A 10,914-nucleotide genomic window follows, 5' to 3' on the forward strand; every position below is an offset into this window, starting at 1 on the left:
CTTATATGCAAATATTCATGTCAGCACTATTAATAATAGCCAAAAAGTGGAAACAACCCACATGTCTTGTCAACTGGAGAACAGAAGAACAAAATGTAGTATATCCAATCAAAGGAATACTATTCAGCAATAAAAAGGAACAAAGTACTGATATATGTTGGAACACAAATAAACCTCAAAAACATTACGTAAAATGAAAGAAGCCAGACGCGAAAGCCACATATTATATGATTTCATTCATATGAAATGTTCATAAAACGCAAACCTATAATGACAGAAAGCGGATCTATGGTTGTCTAGGTCTGGGGGTGGAAAAGGGGAGTGACTATAAATTGACATGATGTTTCTTTCTGGGGTGCTGTAAATGTTCTAAAATTAGATTGTGGTGAAGGTTTTACAACACTATAAATGTACTAAAAATTATTGAGTTGTACACATCAAATGAATTTTTATGATATGCAAATTATACCTCACTAAAGCTATTAATTAAAAAAAATACGTTCATAAAAATCATCAAAAATAAGAAATTTAAAAAGATGTTAGAAAGAATCAGCTAACAATTGCATTGTGACTACAGGGACAAGAAATATTTCTTGGGGAACTTGGCAGAGGAGATCAGGGAAAAAGACATCTCTTTAATTAAAAATTTGTTCTTGTTTTGATTCAGACACTGAGTTATTAACAAGAACATCATTTTCCATTTATACATGAGTAATGGTGGTAATGACAACTTCACAATTTTCCCTTAATCAGATCTTGCTAAAAATCCTTTGTCACAAGCAAACCTAATTACATTTTTTTAAAATAACAAGAATGAAAAGGAGAACCAAAGTAAAGAGAAAACATTCACTCATACTAATATGTTTCTGAAATTAATATAGCTGAGAATGTCACATTTGGAAGCTGTGCAAATGGAAGCTCTGCAACATTTTATCATTCACAATTCAGAAATGAATGAATGAATTCTCCAACACTGTACTCTCATGGTTTAACTCCAGATTAATTCCTTATGTGCTGAGCCATCTAGTTATCTTACCAAAACAGAAGGCAGGCCTTACACCTGCCTATGGCTGTTATCCCAAATTTGTTCACCAGACTTCACTCAAACAACAGAGTAACTTACTTTTTCACCAGGAGGACCAATCGGACCTTGTGGACCAGGAAGACCCTATTTTAAAAGAATTTATTTCACAGGTCAGGAATCACATCACAAGAATATGCTTTTAAATAGCAATTAGACTTTTGTTTTGCAGTAAATGAATTATGAGGATATATATATAAATATATTTTCCCTCACCCCCCGAAAGTTTTGAAACAGCGCGACAGCATGAGAAGTTTTGCACAAGCTACTCTTTTGGCAATGGGACTGTAACGTGATCCTATTCAGAACCCTCCTGAAGGTGTGGCTGTTCCTGCTGGCATTCCATGAACACTGAATGACTCATTTTTCTCTTGGAAAAAAGGGGCCTCTGCAAGTGTATTTAAATTAAAAAAAAAAATCTTCCTACAATCACGTTTTAAATATTTGTAGGTTTATATAGAAAATTCTCAGGCTGTCAATTTTCCTGTAAAAAGATACCATCTTATCCCATTATCTCAAAGGAGCTGCAGTCACTTAGACTTACTTGAGGTCCAGGATTTCCTTGCTGACCTGGTGGTCCAGGCTCCCCTTGAGGACCCTGCCATAGGAAAACATAGAGTCTTTAATAGGGTTGTTTTGCATAATAGGTTTTTTTTTTTTTTTCTAAATTGAAGAATAGCCCTCAAATCAATTTTCCCTCTAGAGAAACTGGAAAATTCTTGCAAATTATTAATGATAGCAAAAACTACTTAGCAAAATATTATAAGAAATCTTTACTTTAGATTCAGCAACAGAAATGGTTTGTTAAAGCTCAGATTACAAAGATAAGTTATTTTATGGATGTTTTCTACATACCATGTTCCCTTTTGGACCTTGGGGACCATCTACACCTGGGATACCCTTCAATAAAGAAAAAAAAATATGTATAGATAAGTTTAGATGCTACAGTAAAAAGTGAAAAATGCTAACCTAATAGCATGATACCCACTAGCCTAGGATGACTTAAAATCATTTTAGTATTTAATGGAAAACAGGTAAAAGATAAGGCCTATGCTCTCCTAATCCATTTCAGTAGCATTTTCTACTGAGTGTTGGGAAACTGGCATGAAGACGAAATAAATAAATCAAAAAGGAGGTTAAAAAAAAAAAAAAAGAAGAAGGGTGGGGTGAGGAAAGATCACGGAAACTGATAGGCAGCATCATGAACATTAGATCTTAGAATATAATAAAGCAGTAAACATTTGACTGTCTACTGAAGCTTTCATGACCTTCAGAGTTTATACAGTCTGTAAACATATTTCCCATAGAAAATTCTAAATGTTTTCACCAATACATACAGGCTGCCCTGTAGGTCCTGGCGTTCCCCTTGGTCCCAGCAAACCTCGTGGACCCTAGAAGGGGGGAAAAAAGAAAAAGGCTTCCAAGCACAACTCTTCCATAGAAAGTGGTGTTTAAAATACCATTTTTATCTAACATAAATATCAAGTGTTCATACCAATCCAGAAGCCAGAATGGATAACTGTGAGTTTTTAGTAGAGAAACTGTGTATCTCTGATTCCATAAATTTATATATAAATCACTTGGGAAATTTTTAAAATAGGAAATAGTTTAATACTTTACATAAGTCACTTTTGTATCTTTTTTCTAATCTGAATGGCAACACTGAACCTTATTATTCGATCAGACAGACTACACAAATATAAGACCCCTGATTCTCATTTATTTTACATTTAGGTAAATATCATCTTGAGAAAGAGTATTCACTTAAGCAAAGAAACAAACAGCTGAATAACTAAATATGCAAGACTATAGGAATCATTTCTCTGAGGGAAGTTTTACTATTATTATTTTCTCTTTCTCTTCTTCCTCCCCATTCTCCATCTGCTACTCCTTTTTTTTTCTGCAGAAAAATCAATACCACAATTTATTGTCTCTCCTATTTGCTTGAACTATGAGATTTGCCTAGACAAACTTTGTAATTTATCAAAATAGGACTGAAATTAGGAGGCCCCCTTCTAGTCTGATTTGTTTTAAAACTAGCATTTATAAAATGTGGTGGAGAAAAATGATATAATCTAGTATATTGTATCCTTATATTTTTATATAGTAATTATCTCATTCTTTTTTTTTTTTTTTTATTCTGGCAGTAAGATTCATTTATCCTAAACATAGAAACAGATTCTGGAGTTATTGATAATATTAAAAAAAAAAATTGGAAATTCTTGTAGCTGGCAAAATGTTATATTCCACTTTTTGTTCTCTCAATTATCTAAGATTTTCTTTTTTTCTTTTTTTTCTCCAGTTGTGCTCACTTCCCCTATGTTGTGTGGTGTCCTTCCCTTCACCAAAGTTGACCCGTTAAGATTTTCTATATAACAACAACAAAAAAAAAGCACTAAATATTCTTTGTTTTCTTTACATGAAAATTACTTGGTTAGCTTAGATAATACCACAGTATTTACCTGAGTTTATTATTGACTTTATTTATATGTGTAACACTAGACGCTATTGGTCAAAAACAGGCTATTATAAAAAGAAAAAGAAAGTTACTTACAGCTTCACCTGGGAGACCCCTTGGTCCTATTTCTCCATCTTCTCCCTGTCATTGACAAAATGAATGTGAGGGTAATGCAGTTAGTCATATTTCAACATGACTTGGTTCCCTTATGTTTCAATTTTAAATACTATACCCTCATTCCATCTTCTCCAGGAGCACCAGGTAGGCCTTGAGGACCTCGTTCACCCTGTTAAATAAATACCACTATGGTTAGAATAGGATGTCAAACAGAATAGTTACAAATCTATGAGATAGCCATCCTAACCAAATATAACAGGGCATTTGCAGGGAAAATACATGCTTCCTTTGCCTTCCTCAGATCACTTCATAGGTAAATCACAACTTCACAATGTTAACTGGCTTTACATAGAAGCATGCTAGAAAAAAAAAGTTCCCATAATTTTAAACATAAAAAGAGTTTAAGTAAAATACCTAAAATGATTTTCAGACGTGTAATCATTAAAAGCTAAACCATTTAAGAAATCATTAGGCTAAACATTGTTTTTAAACATGTATACACTTTGCTGATTTTAATGTAACTTCATTTTTTTCCTGCTTCTAGAATAATTTATATTAATATAGCACAACTCTTAGAGGACTAAAGCAATGTTGAGGTTTTTAAAATATAAAATTATATATTTAACTTTGTACATGCTAGGCACGCACTAAATTTTGCTAGACATTCATAGAGATCTATCTTTTTTTTTCTTCTCCCATTTACCTTAAGGTTAGCTATCCTCAGTCCTAAATGCAACCATTCAAAGCTGATTATTTTTTGGAGAGAGTATCTCTTTGCTTAGTTTTCCAATAAACATATCTAGTGGTTTGCCATTCAGTATACTGGTTTACATGGCTTTGGAAAATTATAAACTCTTACATTGGATTGAGAGCTCATATCATCACAAGGTAATAGTTTGTGGTCTATAGCTACTTGAGCCATCTAATTGACTATAATAAAGCATAGTGCCTAGAATACCATCATTGGTAGACTGCCTACAGATGTCTTCTTTGAGTATATTGCCATACAAAAATGGTAAGAGGAAAATTCAGGCAATTACAAAAAAAAATTAGAGACAATATTAAATCTCCAAAATTTGCTCTTCTATTAATGTGATTTTTTTTCAAATATGTATACATGTAAGCTCCATTTCAATTTGTTTGCATACAAGAAATATTTTAACATCTAAAAACAATTAGAGAACTTACACTGATGTCACATATAAAATTTTACCTATCTTTCTTCAAAAATCTATCGGATGCAATAATTTATTAAATGGGTTTACAAATACTTCCTATTAGCTCTCTTCTTCTGATTTCCTAAAGTGTATCAATTCCAAAATATTTCATAAAAGTCCAGTTATCCCTTTATGAAAAGTAACTTAATGATATATCTTACCCTGTGACCTTTGTCACCTGGTAGACCTGGAAGTCCATCAAATCCTCGATCTCCCTGTAAAATTATCATCAACATCATCATCATCATCATCATCATCATTATCATGTGCATTTCCAGACTAGATCTGTACTAAAATTTGAATGTAAGATATTCTTGCCTATCAAGAAATTATATGTTAAAATATAAAAATTTCAGAGGTGAACTGACATGTAAGATCTGAATGTACAAACGTAGAAATGCCTGACCTTTGGCCCAGGTTCTCCTGGCATTCCTCTTCCTCCATCAGCACCCGGACGACCCTAATAATGCCAAGGACAAGATTAAGCAATAGATACTCCTACTGGCACAGAGTAAAAGAAAACAAGACAACTGATCCATTCAGATGCTCTCAAAATCCACAATGAAGATCAGCCATACCCTTTTTCCAGGTTTTCCCGTTGGACCAGGAAGGCCTTGGATACCTCGAGGGCCCTGTATCAAAACGTCATAATTAATTCATTGTATAGGATTCTTGATCAGTGAGGTCAATCATATCGACAAAGATAGTTTTAGAAATTAAGATCCTCTCAGCTCTACCTTTGCTTTCATGCACATTTAACTATTCATTTAAACACAGGGAAATTATGTCTTATGTAAAAATTCAGATAAAGCAGAAGATAAGAAAATCAATTTTTCTAAATGGCTTCTTGCCAAAAAAAAAAAAAGTCCTATTATTTTTTTAAGTTTATATGTAGACACACGATTATATTTAAACAAAAGAAATAAAATGTGACTTTTTAAACCTAAAAACATCCTTGATTACTTATTTTATTCTTAAAACCATGGGGTTTTACATTTCCTTTAGCTGAAAACTCTTAGTGATCCATTTAGTCCTCTCCTCTTTCTAATCCCTATTCCTTCACCTTTTCCTTCATCTTTTGGATGTCCTTTCCTAGATATGTGTTCTTTCCTTGCACTTACAGCATTGTCTTGAAAGTGCTTTTTCTCATAGATGAATTCCCCATTAGATGGTTAACTGATGAGTTCTTGGACTATCTATTTCACCATATATTCCTACAACTCTGCACAATGCCTGGTATATATTTCTTCAATCATCTACAAAATGCAATTTAGTCTTTTTTTTAAAATTAGTCATGCCACTAATGAGTCACAGCCACTAAGGATTTTTCAATTAAAATAGATGACATAAGCTTAAAGGTGATGTAAGTCATTTCTTTACTTTTCGAACAAATGGTAGATATTTCAAACATCTTATTCAATAACATAAAGTAAAAATCATAAGTGAAATAAACAAATTATGTTTCTTTACCTGAGGACCTGGATCACCACTCTCACCTTTCACCCCAGATGAACCAGGCCCCCCCTGTAGAGAAAAAGTGAGTATATAATTCTTTCCATTTAGCAATTCCCTACCCCTTCTGTCCTACCATTTCTTCCTGAAATAACTAAATATTATTCAAAATATATTTCATACAAAAAGTATGATTTTATTAGATAATACAACAAAACATTCAAGTCCTTTGATTGATGTACATCCGGTTCTTAGCATATTGATTGTATTCCAGCATGTGAACTATATTTAAATGTCTGTATTTGATACGACTACACAAAAGCAATCCAAGGAAGGAAGGAAATAAGACAAAAGAAAAAGGAAGGTCAACATATTCTATTTATCTGTAGGAATATTTTTTCATGAAGCCAACCTCATAAAATCACACTGAAATTTTCCTTAATGTGTGCACCATCAGAGCACTTGTAATGTTATACAAGACACTCTACCGTGATACAGTATTAGAAGCAACACATTTTTACTGAATCCAGTATACACTGAATCCATTTACACAGCAAGAACTTGGCAAAATACTACTGTTTTTACACTTAGAAATTTCTCAGACACTGAATTCTGGAGCAATGAAATGCCAAGAATAGATGATACTGTTATCATTATAAATGTCCTAATGTCCAAGTACATTTTTCCAGACTAATTTGTCTCTTTTCCCTTGAGAACAAGCACTTATGACAAACACTTCTTATAAATTTTTACATAATTCAAAAAGTGCACAAAAATCTGGCACATAAACAGGAAAAAAACAAAACAAAAACTTAAGCTTGCTTTATATAGGTGAAATTAGTTTAAAAATATAAATACTAGGCCATTTATCCCTTGCAGAAAGCTTTAGAATATTAAATTGAACATGATAATTAGTTATTTAATGACAAAGTACATTTGGTGCATTTAAGAATTTTCTAGTTTATTTAAATCAATACATATTCAAATAAATAGTATACTGAAGTACAACTAAGATTAAGAATTAAGCTAAATCTGAAAATGTTAGATATCTAGAGCCTCCTGGTGGCTCCAAGGGAAAATAACTATTCATATGACTCCCGAGAAACATACTAAGTCAAGAAACATGAATATTTTAATGTTGAAAATTACAAAAATGATGACTTTCAATCTTATAATTAAAAATTCTTGCAAAAAAATTTCTCCAAGAGGAAAACTGAGGTTCTGCATTAATCAGATTGTTAATCACTAAACTGAACACCATTATAGAGCAGCCTATATATTTTTAATTTACTGTACTATATCGTCTGAATATAAGCAATTACTACTCAACAGATTATAATTACTTTGCCCAAATACTTACTCCAAAATTGTCACACGATATTTGACAGTAACAGAACAGGAAAAAATACTTCTGCATTTCCTGCCTGCTATATAATATAGAGCTTCATTTGTCTATAAGACTTTTTCATTGGAAGAATATATACATATTTATGCCTCAGAATATTGCTGTAGACTGTTATTTTTCTAAATCATAATGTAAAAAAATACCTTTTTAAACTTTAGAACTAACAGACACTCAAAAGTCTATTATCATTTGATAGTATGGAGTAAAGGATAATAAAAGAGAAAATTACAAAAAGGAACAGTATCTTTTTTTTCTCCCTCAATACCAATCTTTAATATTTAGGAGGCTAAAACTTAATATAACATAGAGGAAAGTAAATTAATTAATCTTGGATATGCCACTGAGGATCTGTACATGATTATCAATGGTTTCTCTTTGCCAACATGTCTTGAAAGAATGACTGACCCCTAAGACCTGGTGAAAACAGAAACTCCTAATGTAACATGTTTTGATTGGTTCTGCTCCATTGCCCTCACCTTCCACAGATACACCAGGCTTGTGTTTCTTAAAGTGATAAGCAGGAAAATTTCTTTGGATAACACCGTTTCAATGATTCTAGACTAATTACTTAAATAGTAACAGCAGTGTTTCCCAAATGTGTTTACCATAGGAATCAGCCTTGTACACTCACTGAAAATATAGTTTGCAGGTACCCATACAGGACTTAACATCACAAAGAGTCTCAAGTTCAGGGCTCCAGGAACTTTTCCTTTTTTTTTTTTTAATTGTATTTCAGGTGAAGGTTTACAGAACAAATAGTTTCTCATTAAACAGTCAGTACACATATTGTTTTATGACATTGATTCACAAACCCATGACATGTCAACCCTCTCCCTTCTTGACCTTTTTTTTGTGAAAATATACATAGCCAAAGATACACCATTTCAAAAATTTCTACATGCAAAGTTCAGTGACTTCGATTACGTTCTTCCAGTTGTGCTGCTATTTTCACTTTAGATGCAGGTTTACAGAACAAAATAGTTTCTCATTAATCATCAGTACACGTGTTGCCCTATGACAACAGTTAACAACACCACTGCATGTCAACACTGTTCTTACTCAAACTTGGGTTCCCTATCATCTGCTTTCCTATCCCCTTCTACCTTCTAGTCCTTGTGCCTGGACTGCTGTGCCTCATTAGTCCCATTTTGTTTTATGAGGCTGTCCAATCTCCGGCTGAATGGTGACCCTCGGAAGTGACTTCATCACTGAGCTAAAAGGGTGTCTGGGGACCATACTCTCGGGGTTTCTCCAGAATCTGTCAGGCCTGTAAATCTGGTCTTTTTTTGTGTGTGTTAGAATTTTGTTCCACATCCTTCTCCAGATCTGTCCAGAACCCTCTGTTATGATCCTAGTGAGAGCAGTCAGTGGTGGTAGCCAAGCACCATCTAACTGTACTGGACTCAGTCTGGTGGAGGCCTTGGTAGCTGTGGTCCATTAGTCCTTCGGACTAATCTTTTCCTTGTATCTTGTTCTCTTCATTCTCCCTTGCTCCCAAAGGGATGAGACCAGTGGAGTACCTTAGATGGTTGCTCACAGGATTTTAAAGACTCCAGATGTTACTCACTGAGGTAGAATGTAGAACATTGTCTTTATAAACTGTGTTATGCCAATTGACCTAGATGTTCCCCGAGACTACGGTCTCCACAGCCCTCTGCCCAGCAATTCAGTCCCTCAAGGAGTTTGGAAGAGTCTAGGGAGCTTCCATGACCTTTCCTTGTACAAGTTGTGCTGGGTACCCCAGTACTGTGTAGTGTCTCACCCTTCACCAAAGATACCACTTATTTATTGCCTATTGAGTATTTCCCCCCCACCCCTCCCATCCGTCGTAACCAACAAAGATTGTTACTTTTTGTGTGTAAACTTTTTCATGGGTGTTTACAATAAAGGTCTCATACAATATTTGTCCTTTTGTGATTGACTTATTTCACTCAGAATAATTTCTTCCAGTTTCATCCATGTTATGAGATGCTTCACAGATTCATCATTGTTCTTTATCGTTGCTTAGTACTCCATTGTGTATATGTACCATAGTTCATCTATTCATCTGTTGATGAGCTTCTAGATTGTTTCCATCTTTTTGCTATTGTGAACACTGCTGCCATGAACATAGGTGTGCATATGTCTATTCCAGGGATGACTCTTATTTCTCTAGGATATATTCCTAGGAATGGGATTGCTGGATCGTATGGTATTTCTATTTCTAGCTTTCTAAGGAAGCTCCATATCATTTTCCAAAATGGCTGTATCATTTTGCATTCCCACCAGCAGTGCATAAGAGTTCCGATCTCCCCGCAGCCCCTCCAACATTTGTTATTTGCAATGTTTTTGATTGGTGACAGTAATGCCAGGGTGAGATAGTATCTCATTGTGGTTTTAATTTGCATTTCTCTAATGGCTAGTGATCCTGAGCATTTCCTCATGTGTCTGTTCGCTGTTTGAATGTCTTCTTTGGTGAAGTGGCTGTTCATTTCCTTTCCCCATTTTTTAAATAGGGTTACTTGTCTTTTTGTTGTAGAGGTGTTGGGCTTTCTTGAAGATTGTGGAGATTAGACCTTTGTCTGACTTGTACTGTCCAAAATTTTTCTCCCAGTCTGTAGGTTCTCTTTTTCCTCTTTTGATGAAGTCTTTTGAAGAGCATAAGTGTTTGGTTTTTAGAAGATCACAGTTATCTAGCTTATCTTCTGGGGTTTGTGTGTTGATGGTTATGGTTTGTATCCTGTTAATGCCGTGTATTAGGGCCTGTAGTGTAGGTCCTATTTTTTCTTTTATGAATTTAATAGTTTTTGGCTTTATATTTAGGTCTTTCATCCATTTTGAATTAGTTTTTGTATATGGTGTGAGGTATGGGTCTTGTTTCTTTTTTTGCAGATGGATATCAAGTTTTACCAGCACCATTTGTTAAAAAGACTGCCTTTTCCCCATTTGATGGACTTTGGGCCCTTGTCAAAGATAAGGTTACCATAGGTGGATGGATTTATATCTGGGTTCTCAATTCTGTTCCATTGGTCAATGTATCTGTCATTGTACCAGTACCAGGCTGTTCTGACTACCGTAGCTGTATAGTAGGTTCTGAAGTCAGGTAGTATGAGTCCTCCAACTTTATTCTTCTTCTTCAGTAGTGCTTTACTTATTTGGGGCTTCTTCCCTTTCCATATAAAGTTAATGATTAGTTTTTCCATCT

At 34.1% G+C, this 10,914-nt stretch overlaps 1 protein-coding gene across 1 annotated transcript in view; it reads right to left on the reverse strand.

The window, feature by feature from the left end:
• COL11A1 (collagen type XI alpha 1 chain) overlaps positions 1-10,914 on the reverse strand; it is a 235,940-nt gene that overhangs the window by 124,612 nt on the left and 100,414 nt on the right. The window contains exons 15-24 of the mRNA XM_004385738.2: positions 6,344-6,397; positions 5,452-5,505; positions 5,280-5,333; positions 5,035-5,088; positions 3,772-3,825; positions 3,636-3,680; positions 2,419-2,472; positions 1,937-1,981; positions 1,626-1,679; positions 1,124-1,168 (exon numbers count right to left, since the gene is read on the reverse strand). Coding sequence (XP_004385795.1) covers positions 1,124-1,168; positions 1,626-1,679; positions 1,937-1,981; positions 2,419-2,472; positions 3,636-3,680; positions 3,772-3,825; positions 5,035-5,088; positions 5,280-5,333; positions 5,452-5,505; positions 6,344-6,397 — 513 coding nt within the window. The remainder of the gene's footprint in view (positions 1-1,123; positions 1,169-1,625; positions 1,680-1,936; positions 1,982-2,418; positions 2,473-3,635; positions 3,681-3,771; positions 3,826-5,034; positions 5,089-5,279; positions 5,334-5,451; positions 5,506-6,343; positions 6,398-10,914) is intronic.

Source organism: Trichechus manatus, unplaced genomic scaffold, assembly GCF_000243295.1.
Source record: "Trichechus manatus latirostris isolate Lorelei unplaced genomic scaffold, TriManLat1.0 scaffold00144, whole genome shotgun sequence".
Taxonomy (NCBI): Eukaryota; Metazoa; Chordata; class Mammalia; order Sirenia; family Trichechidae; genus Trichechus; species Trichechus manatus.